General features: G+C 40.1%; 1 protein-coding gene across 2 annotated transcripts in view; it reads right to left on the bottom strand.

The window, feature by feature from the left end:
- Positions 1–553: 553 nt before the first annotated feature.
- Positions 554–19,752, bottom strand: part of TPST1 (tyrosylprotein sulfotransferase 1) — a 219,223-nt gene continuing 200,024 nt past the window's right edge. For both annotated transcript variants that reach the window (XM_057314963.1, XM_026515918.4), the window contains exons 4-6: positions 5,789–5,839; positions 3,050–3,096; positions 554–1,104 (exon numbers count right to left, since the gene is read on the bottom strand). In XM_057314963.1, the coding sequence (XP_057170946.1) occupies positions 3,079–3,096; positions 5,789–5,839 (69 nt within the window). In that variant the 3' untranslated portion in view covers positions 554–1,104; positions 3,050–3,078. The remainder of the gene's footprint in view (positions 1,105–3,049; positions 3,097–5,788; positions 5,840–19,752) is intronic.

Below are 19,752 nucleotides of genomic sequence, written 5' to 3'. Positions count from 1 at the left end.
TAAGAAAGATGTGGTACACACACACACACACAGAGGAATATTAGTTGGCCATAAAAAATGATCTCTTGCCATTTGCAACAACATGGATGGAGCTACAGAGTATAATGCTAAGCAAAATAAGTCACAGAAGGACAATTACCATGTAATTTCACTCATTTGTGGAATTTAAGAAACAAACGAATGAAGAAAAAAAAGAGAGAGAGACAAACCAAGAAACAGACTCAACTATAGGGAATAAACTGATGGCAACCAGACGGGAGGTAGTTAGGAAGGGGTGAACTAGGTGATGGGGATTAAGGAGTGCACTTGTGATGAGCACTGGGCGCTGTACGGAACTGCTGAATCACTGTGTTGTACACCTGAAACTGACATAACACTGTACGTTAACTATAATGGAATTAAAATAAAAAACTTAATTAAAAAAGTTATGATGCATACAAGGAAATATCTACAATACAGCCAACTGAAGAAACTTTGGCTTATTGATCACCATCTGATAAGGTCTTACTGCTTCTCTAAAATCACAGTAACGAGAACATGTAAACCGCCAGAATGCTTCACACATTTAAAGCTTTTATTTTGAAAAATAAAATACAAAAGTCATTAAGTTGTAAATGTATACGGTAATTCCTCAACTTCTCAAAAACAATACAATGAATTATTTAAATAATTAAGATATTTAATATTATCCACATCAATACATTTAAACAGGAAGTGTCTACAAAACATTAGAACGTGTACGGACCACCTATTCCAAGATGAAACTGCCCAATTTCGCTTGTAGAATTCCATTTTAAAACCCTCCCCTTGAAACAAAAGTTTGCAATCTGGTAAGAAAAGATGAGGACCAGAGCAGTTTTAACAGAAAGCACATGCTCCCTCTGGGCTTCTATCCACAGGGTTGTGCACGTATTAGGATCAAGAGCACTGGACTCAGGAAGCAGATCACTCGGGAAGGCCCGAATGTATAGTGACATCCCGCCCTCTCAGTAGGAGACTGGCAAGGGAACAGGAGATGCGGGCCATGGTACATACGCTCCACTGATCTCAGCAGGGACAGCCAGTCCTAGAAATTTCGCTTCTGTTGAAAGGCAGCAGTCTTCCCTAGGGCAAACAGAACAAGGTTACAGGTGTGGAGTCACACTTTATTCTCCCCTGCACCATACTGCCTCCTTCCCAGTTATGGTCCTGGCAGAAGCCAGGCAGACAGGGAGGAGGACAGACAATTACAAGGGCAGCTGCCTCAGAAGGACTACCCAGGAAGCACACTCTCCCGCAGTCTGGGATGCTTTTAGATGCCTGTCAGGAGCTTCAGGACACAAAACAAGCAGATGGCAGCCAAAGCAAGGGCTGCTACTGCCCATTTCTAAAAACTGTCATCTGCAGTCAAAGCCACTGCAGGGGCCCGGGTAGGGATGTCACATGTCCAGGGGTCCAACATGCTGACTCTTCACTGGAAAGAGTAGATACCAAGGTTCTTTAGAGGAAGCTTTAGAGAACACAGTGACAGTCGTTCAAATGCCAAAGGGACCCAAAAGACTCAGAAAGACTAGTAACCTCCCTGAGATGCTTTGTTGTCTTCCTTGCTTCTTCTGAGTCCTTCTCTCACTGCATGCGGCCCTACACGCCGCAACAAGCATACAAGGATGAAATGAGGCTGTGGAGGCAACTCGAAGGCTGGAGTGCACTGACACTTCATTCTGTCTTGTAAAACATTCAATAAATGGATCCCTGCATGTGCATTTCACAGAGGGAGTTTATCTATAAAAGGTATGATAACTGCTGTTCTATGCGTCCAGAGAGCCTATGTCTAACATTTAGCATTTGCTCCTTAGCAAAAAGGCAGTCATAAGTCCTGAAACCTATTATTAGCTCAAAGTCATCCATGATTTTGACATGGCATAGCAGTGTTCGTGTGCTTTTTCAGCCTATTATCCATTAACCCAGCAAGTCATAAAAACCCCTTATTCAAATTATTCAGTCTTAATTTTCTCATCAGTACAACAGGTATAACACCACCTACCTGCCAGAGCTTGGAACTTTGAATGAATTCATTCATATAAATATACATATATGAATATCATATTATTATTACACAGTATGTGTCATATAATATATGTCATTTATACATTATGTATATAAAATTCTTGATATTTTATGCCTTGTATAGAGTATGCAGTCAATACACTGTTATTATATAAAATAAAAATAGAACAGCAAGCAAAACTATAAGAAAAAAATCAGATTTTTAAAAAAAGCTTTTCGAGTTCCAAATGATCTAAGGCATTACCACATCATTCAGAACAAAACAGAATCTTAAGGAAGTGTGGGAAAGGGGCGTGAGCTCTGGGCAGCTGCGTCAGGAGGTCTGGGTTCAGAAACCAGCGTTGCCACTAATTGGCTGGTGTCCCTGGACACGTACCTGATGCTTACTCAGACATTAAAGGGGACTGATACGGCATGGCTGGCCTAACCCAACCGTAGCCCTTACCTACAATGAGACAATGTAGGTTACAAATAAGATCTCATCGTACTTTAAAATCAGCAAGGACAGACTTGACCAACTCCCAAAAATATTACTGCAAAAACATCTGCACGCCCAGCGCACACAGAAGCAGCTCTGGCTTTCACCTTCCTGTGATGGGACTCTGACAAAGAACCTGCTCTCTCTGGGGTCAGTTTCCTTATCTGCAAACAGGTTATTGGGGGTAATGGTCTCCATATTTCCTTCCGCTAAAATATTTTATTATCTTATACTCCCCCTCATATTAAAAATAACAACTAACACTGCTGTAGTGCTTACTACGTGCCAAGCTTTCTGTAGACATTATTATGGTTAATTCTTACTACTACTGTCTTACTGATACTGTCCTCGTTTACAGATAAGGAAGTTAAGACACAGAGAAGCAATTTGCTCAAGGCCACAGAGCCCAGATTCCAACCCAGGCTGACGGACTCCAGAGATGTGCTCTCCATGCCAGCCACACTGCCTCCTAAGACAGCTTAAGCAGGGAAACCCAAAGACCAAGGCATGTCCCCCAACTCTCACCTCATGTACGTAAGAGGTTCCTGGCTCTGCTATTCCACTTCCTCAGTCTGTCAAAGGAAACAAAAGATGTTTGAAAAGTCCTTGAAGTTCATCACGATGAAAACTGACTGCTCCCATTAAAATATCAGGGGTAGCTTGTAGGCTCTGAACACAGATTTTCTAATGAACTCCGTCTGCTACTATTGTATAATAAAGAATCTGACTGGCCTATGTCCCTAGTTCCTGGTAGGGAGACTCTAAATTCTTGGATTTTCCCAGGTAACAGGAATGTCTTCACTATTCAGGAGCTCCCTGGATCATACCTGAGCTTATGCTAAGAGAGGAGATAACTCAGGAGGGGGGCTGGTCACAGAAAGATCAAACCTGTGATTAGAGAGTTGGGACTTGGAGCCAGCCAACCTCTGGATAGGGGATGTTGACTGGGACTGACTTCAACCACACGCTCAATGATTCATCAATCATGTCTATGAAATCAGATCCCAATAAAAACCACGGGCGCTGCAGTTCAGTTCGGTGGAGCTCCCTGGGTGGTGAATGCACTGATGTGCCGCGGACAGGGAGAAGTGCCCTGACTCCGGGTGGTGTGGGCATAGCTCTGTGGTTGAGACCCTCGCAGTCCTTGTCCCACATGTCTCTTCATTTGACAGATCCTGATTTGTATCCTTTATAACAAAACTGTAAGTATAGCACTTTGCCTAGTTCTGTGAGCCACTTTATTTATTTATTTATTTTTTTTATTAACATATAATGTATTATTTGTTTCAGGGGTACAGGTCTGTGATTCATCAGTCTTACACAATTCACAGCTCTCTGTGAGCCACTTTCGCTAAATACCAAACCTGAGGGCTCTGTGGGCTTCAATTTTCTCATGTATTGTAAGTTAAATCCAAGTCTTTTATAGCCCTTTTCTAAATATGAGTGTGTGTGATGCATTTAACCACAGTAAGGGGTATGAAGTTCCCAGTAAGCCTTTTGCGCATTTTTAATTTTTATTTATTTATTATTATTATTATTTTTTTACTGATTTGTAGGAATCCTCTATATTCTACAAATGAGTCCTTTGTTTCAAATTATTTTATCCCACTTGAGGTATACCTTTTTACTCTCTCTATGATGCTTTCTAATAAATAAATATTATCAATTTTAATGGAGCCCAAGTAATCCATTTTAAAGTTAATGATTAGTGCTTTTTATGATCTGTTTAAGAAATCCTTCCCTCTTAAGGTCATGAAGATATTCTCCTTTATTGTCTCTTTAAAACTTCATTATTTTGCCTTTCGCATTTAGGTCTATAATTTGCCTGGATATGATTTTTGTGTATGCTGTGAAGCAGAGGTTATCCCTTTTAGTCTCAAATTCCCTTTCTTGATTCCTTCAAACTTATTATGCAAAACAGTCTTTGGATTTGACATTCCTTCAAGACTTGCCTCTTGGATTATTCTCTGGCTCCAACTGCCACACGTGCAAGTGACCGATGGCTTATTCATGAACCCAGCCGGGTTTCTGGGGCATCACGCCTAGCCCAGGCTCAGGGGCCGGGGCCTCCTTGTTTGCAAATTTGATCAGTCTTTAGGGGAGATCAGAAGTTCCCTAAGAAGATCTTTTTTTTCTCTGACTCTTGAGGACTCCCAACTGCTCACCCATAACAGAAGTTCGGTAAACATTTGTTGAATAAGTAAAATGAGTGAGAAGGAGGATTAAAGTTGTGTATATGCTAATAAGAATATGCTTTGAAATTCTCAAGTAATACATATCAACTATTAACGGCTGACTGTTATTGAACAAGGATCTGAGAAGACAGAGCCTTCAACCCTGGTGTGAGACAGCTTCTCTTAGAGAGCCCAGCCCACTTACTCCAGGCTTGCATCAGGCAACGTGACTTCACACAGAGTCTGTGAGGAGGTATGTTTCCCTCACCAATCCATATCTGGAATGATTTTAGAGACCGAGTTCAGTGCTGAGTCTACATTTCCTATTTACAAGCCGATTACTGAGAGCGGCAGTCTGGAGGGAACATGCACTATCATTAGGCTAGAAAGGGAAGTCTGCTGCTGCGCTCCGGTACCAGTTACCCGTTTTTTCCCCACTACGATATGGGGATGGCAGATGATGCTCAGATGCAGAAACTCTGGGCTACCTCAGGCACACAGTGTCAGCTGTAACACTGCCTGTTTCTCTTCAACTCAAGAAACAAAACCGAAACCCGATAAGTGAAGGTGTAACATTACAAGGATTAACTCTGGATCTATTTTCACTAAATCTTTTAAAAAGTAGAAGTTATAATTTTCAAACTCTCACTGTCCTTTCCCAACTTGGGGGCTTTGCAGTTGAGGGCCAATGGCTGTGAATATAATGTATTCACAAGTCTTCTAGGCTCCAAATAAGACAAGTTAAAGGCCATGGGTGTACAGATGATAGGAAAAGGGTGGCTGTATGGTTTATGTCAAGTTAGATCAGAAGGCCGGAGCAGATTCACCAAGGCAGGCTTCTTAGCTGTGGAATACCATATGGCTTGTAAGTCACCTCAAGCAACTGGATTTTAGTTATCAGTAAAGTAGTTCCCTAATTTTGGAAGACACTGACACTGAACTCTCTCAAATTAAAACTGTGTTAAATTACTGTTAAAACCAACGATTACCAGAGGCCAGTCTTTCTACCACCAGCATAGCACTCTTTAAAAAGATCCCTCTGACACAAGAGCCCATCTATCACATTAAGAAGAGGAAGCAGATACAGTACCTGTGGTTTTTCTTTAAGAAATTCAGGGAGCTGAAATTCTCCTTTATAGACCTGGAAAAACAAAGCCAAGCGTGAGTTTAAGGAAACAGGTACTGTCATCATCACTTCAGGATGCTTGCAATGCCTGACGGTGGATGGATTTAGTGCTTCATTCTCGGTGAGTTTTAGAATGGGAGGGAAGCCTGTCAGTTTAAAAACAGCTGGCATTGAAGGCCTGAGTGAAATCCCCACTCACCCTGGTCCCACCTGTTCTACATTTGCCTGAGTGCTCCAATGCGGGCTGGCTGGGAGAGGGTCCGGAGTATCCGAAGAAGAAAAAAAGCATCCCAGCATTCCAAGCTCCAATCATGTGAGCTGAGAGAGAAAACAGCCCTGGGCCATCTCTCTCAGGCAACCAACAGAGAATCCACACAATTTAGGAAGATTCCCCCTGATATCCTGTTGAAATCTCCACCCTTACAAATCTAAGATTTATTTCAAATTTACTTTTATTATTTTTTTAAATTTTTAAAAAAGAGTTTATTTTATTTGACAGAGAGAGAGAGAGCACACAAGCAGCAGAGGGAGAGGGAGAAGCAGGCTTCCCGCTGAGCAGGGAGCCCCATGCAGGGCTCGATTCCAGGACCCAGGGATCATGAACTGAGCCGAAGGCAGACAGACGCTTAACCAGCTGAGCCACCCAGGTGCCCCCAAATTTGCTTTCTTAATGTCCCCTATATTCCCATAATAATTTGAATATTAGGTGATTCTTAAAATGATGGATCTTTAACTTCAAGAAATCTTATAAAAACTTACTCTTCTCAATGTATAAAATTATATTACAAGCAATAATAAGGAAATAACTTTAAAAAACAATACCACTTATAACAACATGAAAAAACCCCCACCAGATACCTGAGAATAAATCTAGTAAAAGATGTATAAGATCTTTACACAGAAAACTATAAAAATTATTGAGATAAATTAAAGACCAAATAGAGAGACATACCACTTCCAGGGACTGGAAGACTCTATAAATATAGTAAAGATGTTCATTATCCTTAACAAAGGAATTCCAATCAAAATTCTAGCATACTTTTTTGGGTGGAGAGGGCAGGGGTACTTTCAAGCTGATTGTAAAAGTTATATGGAAATGCTCAGGGCCAGGAATAACCAAAGTAATCGTAAAAAGAGCAAAGTGGGGGAGTTACTCCACTAGATATTAAAACTTATTATTATACAGCTATAATTAAGCCGATTATACACTAGATATACATACAATTATAATTGTTACAATATATATTAATATATGTTATATATACTATTATATATATAAAATAATAAAGATAATAATTAAGTTAGAGTGAAGACAGTAAGGCTTTGGTACAAGTACAGACAAATATATTAATGAAACAGAATGAAGAACCTAGAAACAGACCCTTGTATACAGATACTTGGTTTATGACAAAGGTGGCATTGCAAGCAATGCATTTTAATTAGAATGAATAAATAAATAAATGTGGTATATAAAGATATTGAGTAGCAATTAAGAAAAATGAACTACTGCTATGACAATAACATAGATGAATCCCAACACACAAGGAGAAGCATAAAAGCCAGACCCCTAAAAGTGATATACACGTCTCCATTTAAAAAAAATTATTTTTTAAAGATTTTATTTATTTATTTGACAGAGAGAGACAGCCAGAGAGAGAGGGAACACAAGCAGGGGGAGTGGGAGAGGGAGAAGCAGGCTCCCAGCAGAGGAGCCTGATGTGGGGCTTGATCCCAGAATGCCAGGATCACGCCCTGAGCCAAAGGCAGACGCTTAACGACTGAGCCACCCAGGCGCCCCTCCATTTAAAATATTTTAAAGTTTGTAAAAAGGCGAAACAACTTGATGATGTTAGAAATCAGGATATTGCTTACTCCGGGGAGAAGGGAGGTGGTAGTGACTGGGAAGGGGATGAAAGAGCTTGCAGGGGGAATTTTCTGTCTTAATATGGATAGTAACTGTGAAGGTGTATCCTTTTTTTTAAAAAAAAGATTTTTATTTATTTATTTGTCAGAGAGAGAGCGAGAGCACAAGCAGGGAAGCAGCAGGCAGAGGGAGAAGCAGGCTCCCTGCTGAGCAAGGAGCCTGAAGTGGGACTCGATCCCAGGACCCTGGGATCATGACCTGAGCTGAAGGCAGATGCCCAACCGACTGAGCCACCCAGGCGTCCCAGGTGTGTTCATTTTGTATAATTTATACAGGTATGATTTGTGTAATTTTTCTGTATGTTATACTTCAAGAGCAAAAATGAAAAAATTAAGCCAGTAACTTAATGCTAAAAATTTATTAACACACACACACACACACACTCTCTCTCTCTCACTCTCTATTTAAATACAAGGATGTTTCAACACGGCAACAGCAAAAACACTGGGAACTATTTGTGCCAATGAAGAGTAAAGAAGGTCTCCATTTAGGGCGCCTGGGTGGTTCGGTCGGTCATGATCCCAGGGTCCTGGGATCGAGCCGGCCGTCAGGCTCCCTGCTCAGTGGGGAGTCTGCTTCTCCCTTTGCCTCTCCCTCTGCTTGTGCTCTCTCTCTCTCTGTCAAATAAGTAAATACATAAAATCTTAAAAAAAAAAAAAAAAAGATGGTTTCCATTAGCCAAAGTCTGATAATTGATGAACCTGAGAAAGTAGGATAAGAAACTACAGATGGTTATTGGGAAGAGAGTCACTGAGTAGCCTCTCCTCGCAAAAAGAAGTCTTCTAAATGGTGAATCCTAAAGCCCACAGACCTAAAGGATTCTTACTTGGTTATAAGATGACCGATTTACTTCTAGGAGTAGCATTCTCTGAAACTCAGAGAATGAATGTACTTTGTGCCTTCTCTTTCTCTACAGTTTCTAAAACCTGCCCCATTCTTCACAGTCTCTTAGAAGCCTAAATTAAAACGAAGACATCGGACTTTTGGATAGGGCCCGTCTTCAGAGCTGCATCACAATGTCAGGGAAAGTGGGTGCAGGATAACAACACTGCATCCCCTAGGACTGTTTCAAAAGCTACCACGATCTCTTTCACACCCTCAAATATTCCCAGGTCACGGGGGTCTAACCTAGCTGCTCCCCGAAGAATCTGCATGGAAGAACCCTCTTCGTTCTACCCTATCACCACAGGCCAAACATTGTTCCAGCTTCCTGCACCGTGCCCCTGCCCATTTTACGGAGATGTAACTGACATATAACCTTGTATTACTGTTCCAGCTTTCTTTCTTTTTTTTTTTAAAGATTTTATTTATTTATTTGACAGAGATAGAGACAGCCAGCGAGAGAGGTAACACAAGCAGGGGGAGTGGGAGAGGAAGAAGCAGGCTCACAGTGGAGGAGCCTGATGTGGGGCTCGATCCCACAACGCCGGGATCACGCCCTGAGCCGAAGGCAGACGCTTAACCGCTGTGCCACCCAGGCGCCCCCTGTTCCAGCTTTCTGATGCAGGAAGTATCTCAGCCCCTGGAGTTGTGTATCATGTGATTTTGCCCTAGTCCCTCTTCCAGTTAGTGGGTTAGGTCCCCAAGCAACTTTTCTTATATTCCTCATATTCTCTGACTCAGAAACTGGCTCTCCTCTCCTTTAGCTAGCCTCTTCTGCTAGAATTCAAGCAGAAGATTCAATGAAAGCCCAGGGGGTTACACAGCAAATCACTGGCAGAGTGAGGCTCAGAAGGCCCCACCCAGGACTGTCCTGTATTTTATTACCATTAGCAAATCTTATGGTTAAATCTTCCCTTTTCTCAGTTCACTGTAAAAACCAGCAAAGACATGACAGAAAATATGAGTGGGAACATGAAATAATATAAAAGTCTTCCAGGAACCAACAATTCCAGAGAGGTAAGACTTATATGAAGGGGGGGAAACACCCCTAATTATATGATGTCTCAAATTTAATTAAAAAGCAAAAAGGGGTCAGGATAAGACATCAGATAAAAGGCTCAATCAAAAGGTAAGTGGGAAGCTGCCTCCTTTCATTATCCTTTAGGGAACAAATGCTTCAAAAGATAGAAACTATGGCACTGACCAAAAGAACACTTTCTGCTGACGAAGCAATTCCTATTCAGTGCAGGAAATCCAGCACCACATTGCTTATAAAAACAGCAAAATTGGGAATGGAATTTCCTTTGGTTAAATGAACAGTGTCTCTGGACATACTATTCTCTGGTACTAATGGACTGAGGATTGTGCTTGATAGCAGAATCCAAACATTCCTACAGAACCCTCTCACCTCAAGCCCTGAAGGAATGATGAGGAGGCAAAAGTAGGCTCCTGATTTGGAGGGTGCATTGGGAAATAAAAATAAGAACAGCAGGCAAACAGTATCATCTCAGGTTGGTGTTAAGTGCATGCGTCCTATGTATTATCTCATCAAATCCCACAGTCTCTGGAGGGAGATATATTACTCCTCTTTTTACAAATGAAGCAACTAAGGCACAGAGAAATTAAGTATTTTATCCAATGTAGTGAAATGGGAAGCAAATAGGTACCATGATTGAACCTGCATTTTAAAAGGATCATCTTGATTGCTCTGTTTACATTGTAGAGGGCCAAGGATAGAAGTATGGAGGTTATAGCAGTAACCCAGACAAGAGAGGATGACAAGGAGGTGGTGAGAAGTGGTAACTTTGTGGATCTTTATTTTTCTAATTACACCTATTACACAGACTGGATGTGGGGAGTGAGAGAGCAAAGGGGAGTCAAGGATAATTCCAAGGTTTTTGGCCTAAGCAACTACAAAGTGGAAATATGGAGTTGCCAAGAACTGAATTGGGAAATGTTCTGGCTACAGCATATTTTCAGGGGGAAGATCAATAGTTTAGTTTTGGATATACAAGCCTGGAGTTCATAGAAGTCTGTGTTGGGATATATAAATTTGAAAATCATCAACTTACAGATGGTATTTAAAGCCTTGACACCTGATAAGATAACCCAGGGGCTCAAGGCAGACAGACAACAGCAGTGGACTTAACACTAAGATATGGGGGCATTCTAGCAGGGAGAAGAGGAAGAAACAGCAAAGACTGAAAAGAAGCTACCAGTAACACAGAAGGAAAACTTAAAAGGTGGTGTCCTTAAAACCAAGTGAAGGAAACCTATCAAGGAGGGAGCAATCAATTGATCAAAAGAGGCTGGGAGGTAAGATGGTAACTGACCACTCGATATAGCAACATGAAGGTCACTGTCAATTTGACAGGAGCCAATTAAATAAAAAGGCAGCTGTAAAATTCTGTAGAGAGTGGATGTAGACAGAGAATGGAGAGGAACTGGAGACAGGGAGTACAGAAAACTTCAGTTTTGATGTAAAGGGAAGCAAAGAAATGAAGGGCAGTGGCAGGGCAACCGGAATCAAGAAGTATGGGTGTGTGTGTGGGTGTGTGTGTGTGTATGTTAAGATAGAAGAACTAAGGGTATATTTGTTTGTTGATGGGAAAGATCCTGCTGGAGAGCAAAATCTGATGATGCAGGAGACATGGGGACATGGACTTGGGTACCCAGGGGAAGGAAACGCCTTCAGAGAGGAACATGGACGTTCACTTCTGTTACCCACTTTCTATTACGAGAGAGGAGGATATCAGGTCTGCAACACTTCGCTTCCTCTACTCTCTCAAAAATTACATAATAATTTTTGGTTAAAGTCACACTCTGTCAGTTTCCACCATTATGATGATATAAATATCACATATTTACATTTTCTTACACAACTTATTTGTTGTTGTTTTAGCTAAAGTTAGTGATAGCCTCATATATTTTTTAATTAGTAGACTTTAGTTTTTAGAGAGGTTTTAGGTTTACAGAAAAACTGAGCACAAAGCAGAATCCCCATATATGTCCTCTCCCTCTCCTACAGTTCCCCCTATTAAAATCTTGCATTACTGTGGTGCCTTTGTTATAATTAATGAACTAGTATTCATACACTGTTATTAATTAAAGTCTTTAGTTTGCACTAGAGTTCACTCTTTGTGTTGTGCTTTCTATGCATTTTGATGAATGCATAATGACATGTATCCACTATTACAGTAAATACAGAATAGTTCCATTATCATAAAAATCCCATGCTCCGCTTACTGATCCCTCCCTCCCTTCCCGCAATCTTTTTACTATCTCCAATTCTGTCTTTTTCACAATGTCACAAAGTTGGAATCCTATAGTACGTAGCCTTTTATTTTTTTTAAAGAGATTTTTAAAAAATATTTTATTTATTTGAAAGAGAGCAAGAGAGAGAGCATGCATGAGTGGAGGGGGAAGGGTAGAGAGAGAGGGAGAAGCAGACCCCCCCACCAAGCAGGGAGCCCGATGCAGGCCTCGATCCCAGGACCCCAGGATCGTGACCTGAGCCAAAGGCAGACATTTAACCCACTGAGCCACTGAGGCGCCCCTGTATAGCATTTTCTTTTGAGTCTTTCTTAGCTCCATCTCTGTGCTTACATTACCCAGGTGTTCTTGCATGTTATCCACTTTTCCCATCCAAGTCCTCAGCATATTCATCATACTTAATTCCCAGTCTGATAATTCCAAAATTTCTGGCATATATGAATCCAGTTTGAATACTTTCTATTGTCTCTTCCAACTGTTTTTTGCCTTTTAGCACATCTTGTAACTTTTTTTTTTTTTTTTTTTTTTTTGGTTAAAAGTGGACATGATGTACTGAGTAAAAGGGACAGGGTAAAGAAGCCTTTAGTGTGAGCTTTTACGTTTATCTGGCTAGGAATCAGCTTGTGTTTACTGTTGGTTGGAGCTGTATGTATCAGAGGCTAAAATTTTTCAAGTGTCCTTGCTTTTGCACTTCTTGTTGTTCTGGGGTTTCCCCAGAGACTTCTTTTAAAAATAGAATCTGAACATTGTAGTTCTTATAGTAGTAATCCACTGTTATTATACAAGAGCCTGACTGGTGTGATAGTAGGGTATGTGTGTTTGGGGGGTGGGGGAGAAAGTGTTCTATAATCCCATAATTACATCTGAGTATTTTAGTGAGTCTGTGTGCCTGGGTTGTAACCATTCTAAGTGCTTCTCAGCTTCCCCTCCCACCCCTTCAGGTAAGACAGAAAAACCAGAGGGGCTAGAGTTGGGTAGTTTGTTCCCCCAGGTCGGTCAGGCTTTGGTAAAATTGTCTACTTTGAAGGCAAGCTGCTGTTAGTATCCCAAGCTTACTTTAAAATGGTTACTTTCCCCTTCCCTCTGTCAGAGCACCAGAGGATTTTTCTCTGACCTTCACCCTGAGCACCTTGAGGGTAAAATTCATGAGAGTTGGGGGGTCCCCTAAGACTGTGCCCCTGGAGTTTTTAAACTCTCAATCTTTTGAACTCTCACTGAGCCTCTGGCAATTCATTACTTACAGTTTATGCATTCCCAACAGTACTGACTCCAGTGGGAGAGTTCTGCTCTATGATTCTTGGCATTTACATTCCCTCTTCCATTTTTCCGCCTTTCCCAAAATATCCTTCCTGAAACCCTGTTTACTTCCATCTGAACTGCTTGTTCTCTAGGTTTTCTCCTCAGGTATTGTCTTGGGATTTTCCAAGAATATCACACCTTTCCGGTTTTGATTCCCATTTCCTTGCCCAGGTCTTCTATTTACTTGGTTAATCCTTCATCTTTGGTACATTCTTCAGTAGCTCCTGAGAAAGGGTGTATAAGAAGCAAATCTTTGGGGCGCCTGGGTGGCTCAGTCAGTTAAGCGTCCAACTCTTGATTTCAACTCAGGTCATAATGTCAGAGTAGTGAGACTGAGCCCTGCGTCAGTCTCTGCACTCAGCAGGGAGTCTGCTTGAGATTCTCTACCGCTGCCCTCCCCGACCCCTCTCTCTTCAAAATAAATAAATCTTTTTTTAAAAAGGCAAATCTTTTGCGATTTTGCATGTCTGAAAATGTCTTTATTTTATCCTAATACTTGATTTAAAGTTTATCTGGTTATATAATTCTAGATAAATAGTTTTCTCTTTGAAATTATGGCATCAAGGCTGATATTCTTCTAATTCCTGGTCCTTTCTATGTGACCTTTGTTTTCACTCTAGAAGTCTTAAGGATTTTCTTTTTATCCCCAGTGTTCTCTAAGTTTATGATAATGTGCCTTGATAAGACTCGTTTTCTTCACTCACTTCTGGAGATGCATGTCCTTCTGTTCCTGGAAATGTCGTTATATTACAACTTTGATAATTTCCTCCTCAACACTTTCTTTTTCTCCAATTAGTCAAACATCGGACCACCCGAATAAAGTCTCTAATTTTTTTTCTCTCCAAGTCATCTGTTGGTCCTTCTGTTCTACTGATTTTCTCAACTTTATTTTTCCAATTCTTTTACTGATTTTAAATTTCAGCTCTCATATTTTGTTTCCAAATTTTTAAATTCTGTTTCTGTTTTTGTTTTAAAAAAAAAAAAACACCTTATTCTTATTCCTTCATCTTATTTCTGCAAGAACATTAATTATAGTTCTTTTACATTTTCTCTTGCTCATTACATTGCTTTTTTCCCCTGTGTGATCTCTTTTTCTCTTTCTTTTGGTCTCTCTCTTTTGTGCTGGAGAAGTTCTGCAAATATGCTGTGCGTCTTGGCTGTGAAGCACAAAAAGCTGAAGTTCTGTATATGAAGACTGAGGCTAATTACAGGTGTGCTTCCTCAGCTGGCTCTTCTGTTTTTTGTTTTTTTGGTCAGTGTTCTTTCTCCACGTATGAAGGTACACCCATAGTACGCACAGTCTCTGAAGTCCAGGTAGGTAACTTGGGTCTGGAGGCTGCAAACCACTATTTATGGAATTGCCAAATAGAGGAACACGCCACTACTGGAAAAGAAATTCTATGTTGTACAGAAGAAAAAGATAAAAAAAGATAGGAGAGACATGTAATTCCCATAATCTTTAGCTTTACTGTTAATTATTTGCAAGAGACGGGGGGTACGAGGAAAGACTAACTGCTCCCCTCTGAGCTCTAATCCTTTGAGTTCGAAGGCGGTTTCTCAGAGCCTGAGTATCACAGGGATTGCTTTCTTGGTTCGACCTTCGCCCTCTCTAGCAGGCCTTCCAAGTCTGTGTCTAACAAGTTATAAAGGATACTGCACTGCTTCTGAGCCACTCACAGAGCAAAGCACTTAATAAAGCCTAAAAGAAATGCCGATAAAAATGTGAGTTCCACATATTTAAAAGCTTTACAGCTTTTACTTGTGGTAGTGACAGTGTGTTTCCATTTGAGAGGCTATGGCTGGCAACAGACACAATTTCCAAAGAAATCACTCAAATATAAAAGTAAATTGTACTTGCTGCTTTGGGTTTACAGCCTGAAATCAGGTTCAAATTTTTGAAGTGAGGTATAATTAACTTTATTATAAGTACAGCCTTTAATTGTGAAATTACTTAGGATACAGAGCTGAGGAAGGGAGGAGATTTTGCCTAAATTGCCTGAGAAGTTTCCAAAATCCACGAAAGAAAAGTTTCAAAGTATTGTCTGAAGCAAGCAATGCGTAATACTGATTATTTGTCCTCAGGTCACTTTCAGTTTTCTTATAAAATTAATCAGGAACTGACCCACTAAGCCCAAAACCACTTCACTGTTACCGCAGCCTCACCTATCCGTAGTAACAATTTACAACTAAAATGTAAACAAAAGTCTGGGAGCAGCTAGCGGCAGTTCGTGGAGGTCATTAATGGGACTCTGCAGACTACAGGTTGAACCCTCCACAGGTCCCTTTTCCTTCACACAAGGTTTTATTCAACCTGAGTTATTCAGTTTCAATTTATAGCAATTAGATATAGCAAACACATAGGCAAGTACTGATAACTGCAAAGTGACAAATAAAGCAAATGGAGACACAAATTATAAAAAGGCAGACAGAAGCCTCGAAGATACCGACAATTCTATATTCTACGTAAGGAGGGGGCAACATTTTCTCTTTATAATACATACAATGACTAATTTTCTTCTGATAAAATAAAATTTCATCAAATTATGATCAGTAATTTATTTAAGAAGGTAAGGAAGTATGTGATCAAATCCAGAAGGAATTCTACACCAAATTATTAATTAAGATTTGTTCTGGGACAAGATCTATCCAGAAACTTGACTTTCTAGAGTGACTGACTCCCCAAGAGATGGTCAAGTTTCTACAAGCTACAGGAGAAACCTTCAGAAATGTTATGAGGCCAAACTCTGAATGTGGCTTGATCTTACAGAGAATATTAAACTTTCACTAAATTGTTTCCACACTAAAAGTGTTTATGGCCCATTCTGAGACACAGGTGCCTTGTTATTTGTGGTAAGCTGCCTCTGAGACTGGACCCCTAAGTTTGCTGCCTGGTATCCATGACCTGTGTAATCCCCTTCTTTTAAGTATGAACTGCATCTGGTGACTTGCTTCTAACAACTAGAATATGGCAAAAATGATGGGATGTTACTTCTGAGATTAGGTCACAAGAAGTCCGTATCTTCTGTTTTGGGTAATCTCTCTTGCTCTTTGCTTCCTTGCTCTGAGGAAAGCCAGCGGCATGTCATGAACATCTTTATGCAGAGGTCTCTGTGCCATCTCCAGCCAATGACTGACAAGGGCTTGAGGCCTGCCAACAGTCACAGGAGTGAGTTTGGAAAGGGATCCTCTTCCAACTGAGTCCTGAGATGACTGCCACCCTGGCTGACAGTGTGACTACAATCTCATGATAGATCTAGACCAGAAGCATCTAGATGAACTGCACCTGGATTCCTAATCCTCAGAAACTGTGTGATAATATGTTTGCTGTCTTGAGCAGCTAATCACCTTAAATTCTGAAGTGCCAGTAGAGAACAAATACAGATTTTGGTGTCATGAGTAGGGTTCTCTTATAACAAATACTTAAAATATGGCGGCAGTTTTGTAATCGGGCAGCAGGAGGTAGCTATAAGGACTTTAAGGAGGCTTCCTATAAGGTTTCAAGGAAGGGAGGGACATCTCATTAGAAACTGGAGGCAGGGGGATCTTTGTCAATGTAGTAACAGAAAGTTCAGCAACCCTGTCACTTGCAGTTATACAGAAAGTAGAAAATGAGGCAAACGAACTGGATGGTCCAGCTACGGAGATTTCCAAGCAAAGTGTTGAAGATACCAAGTTTTTTCTTGATGATTATAGTGAAATGCAAAAAAGGGGAGAGAAATTGAGGGAAGGATTGTTAAAAAAAAAAAAAAAAGAAAAAAGCCAAGAGCTCTGAAATTGGGTGAAAACTCAGCCTTGCCATCGTCGATGTGAGCGGCTGTGGCACCGTCACATTTCTCTCACTAATTATCACCTTTCCTGCTTTTAACTCTCCTGCCTCCCCCTTACAAGGACCCTTGCAATTACACTGAGCCCGGGCCCATCACATAATACAGGATACATTTTTAATTCCTTAATACATCTGCAAAATCCCCTTTGTCACGTAAGGTAACATATTCACAGATTTGAGGGATTAGGACATGGTCATCTTTAGGGGGCCATTCGGTATTCAGGCTACCACAGGTAAGCAATAGATAACTAATGCACAATACCTAGAATTCCTACAGTTTATACATGGGAACACAGAGATGAACAAAGTGCTACAGAAAAGACAGTTGTATAGCCCTTACACACAAACAAAAAGCCCATACGTGTGTCTTTAAATTTTAAAACGAATGGGTTATATAGAAGAATGCTCTTACAGGTGTATGCTGAAGGAGCATGATATCTGTAACTTTCAAATAATTCGACAGCAGCAGCAGCAAAAAAAAAAAAAGCGTGCATGTATGTATACACGTACATGGAGAGAGATGAACAGATGAAGCAAATATGGCAAGATTTTAACTAATGATCTATGTTAAAGGTGTAAGTTGTTCTTCAAATTTTTCTCTAAGTATGAAAAAGTTGGGGAAAATCAGGGGATCAAAACAGTTTTCAACATAACAAATATATTAACTTTACAAAGCTCATTGGAATATAAGAAATACACAACTTGTGTATGGGCTGAAACTGAGGATCACACTCAGGGGTTGGCAACCTACTCTGTAAAAGGCCAGTGAGTATGTATTTTAGGCTTTGTGGGCCATATAGTCACTTTCCAAACTACTCAATTCTGCAATGGTAGTGCAGAAACAGACATAGAGAATATATAAATAATGAACACAGTGAGCTCTAATAAAACTTTATTTACAAAGGCAGATAGCAGGCCAGATTTAGCCTTTGAAAATAAGAGAATTTGAAACAATCTCCAGAAACATGCAGTAATGACCATATTACGTGCTAATAAGCACTATATTAGGCACTGCAGACTTTAGGTGTTGCTTTTGCTTATCGTTTTCTTCAAAATGTGTGTGTGTGTGTGTGTGTACACAAAGGTTAAAAGATTAGTCTCACAACCCCTGGTTGTGAGTTCAAATTTCACTGTAAACTCAAATCTAATTTATTCTTCCTTCTTTCTGTAAACCCACTGTAAACTCTATAATATAATCCATCCTTCCTTTTTTCTTTTTTCCTTTCTCCTTCCAATTCTAGTCAAACGAACAAATTGGATTAATCATAATCCTTAGTTCATGACAAACTTTCATCATTGGTCTATGCTTGGCCTGCTGTTATTTATCCTGTAATGTAATTCATTGTTTTTAATAATGTAATCAGCATGCCTTTGAGAAATTATTACTTGGTATTTTCACATTCAGAGAAAACAGAACGCCAGCCAGATATGATAATACAGGAAGGAATCTAGATTTTGAAATTTACATCCTTAATCCCACTGGGCTCTTGTGGCTCATTAGAAACTTATTATCTCTGAAACACAAATATGAAATAGTTGGTAACATGTATGTTTACATATTCTCATTTGTCTTAAAATATTCTGGCAGCTTTGCAAATTCAGATTGGGTTCTTGGGGAGCTCAATGGTCTTGTGCTGCCTAGAAACAACTAGACAAATGTTATTTTCTATATCAAGAAAAAATTAATCAGCTCAGAAGCATGATCTTTTGCTCCAACAATGTTTTTAAGAAAAAGACATGTTTCAGAGTACTGATTTTTTTTTTAAAGCTTTTATTCATTTATTTGACACAGAGAGAGAGAACACAAGCGGAGGGTGGGGGGCAGCTGGTAGAGGGAGAGGGAGAAGCAGGCTCCTAACTGAGCAGGAAGCCCGATGAGGCGGTCAATCCCAGGACCCTGGTATCATGACCTGAGCCGAAGGAGACACTTAACTGACTGAGGCACTCAGGCACCCTCAGCATATTGATTTTTAAGTGAACTTTGATAAGATGGATTGGAATGTGAATTGAATTGGGAAAGTGTAATAACTGAAATAGGAACTTATTTCTATTATATAAAGCAGTTTAAACATAGCAAATTTATTTGATTTCCTAGGAAAAAAGTTAAGCTTGCAGAATGATTAAGAAATCATATCATTTGACTATAGACACTTATCAGGCAAAAATGCAAAGTCATTTCCATTCAAAGGTAATGGTACCAAACTGAGTTTTCAGGGACACTGAAAAATAGTTAATACATACAAGTACCATCAATACTGTGTCCTCGTGGCACCCTAAATGCCCTACTTTTATGGCAATTATCACACTGAATTGTTAATTACAAATCTATCTTCACCATATTTCTTAAGGAGACAGAGTCAAGCATCCTTATATCCTGGATACAGGAAAAATGGACAGCTGGATGAAAAAGGAATAAATAAATGAGATCCTTTCATAGTGGTCTCTATTTTTACAGATGAAGGACTGAGAATAGTTTCTGAGGCCAACTTACAGTATAGATTGAACACAGAGAGGCAGAAAAAACAACTCTAATGAGACCTTCCTTATTTGAACCTGTTGAAATATCAGGGCTACATATGATATTACTTTATAGAATTTTTTTAAAGATTTTATTTATTTATTTGACAGAGAGACAGCCAGCAAGAGAGGGAACACAAGCAGGGGGAGTGGGAGAGTGAAGAAGCAGGCTCCCAGCAGAGCAGGGAGCCCGATGCAGGCTCAATC

Source organism: Ursus arctos, unplaced genomic scaffold (genome assembly GCF_023065955.2).
Source record: "Ursus arctos isolate Adak ecotype North America unplaced genomic scaffold, UrsArc2.0 scaffold_2, whole genome shotgun sequence".
Lineage (NCBI taxonomy): Eukaryota > Metazoa > Chordata > Mammalia > Carnivora > Ursidae > Ursus > Ursus arctos.
Note: the sequence above shows the minus strand (reverse complement) of the source record. Positions and strands in the feature narration are given on the sequence as shown.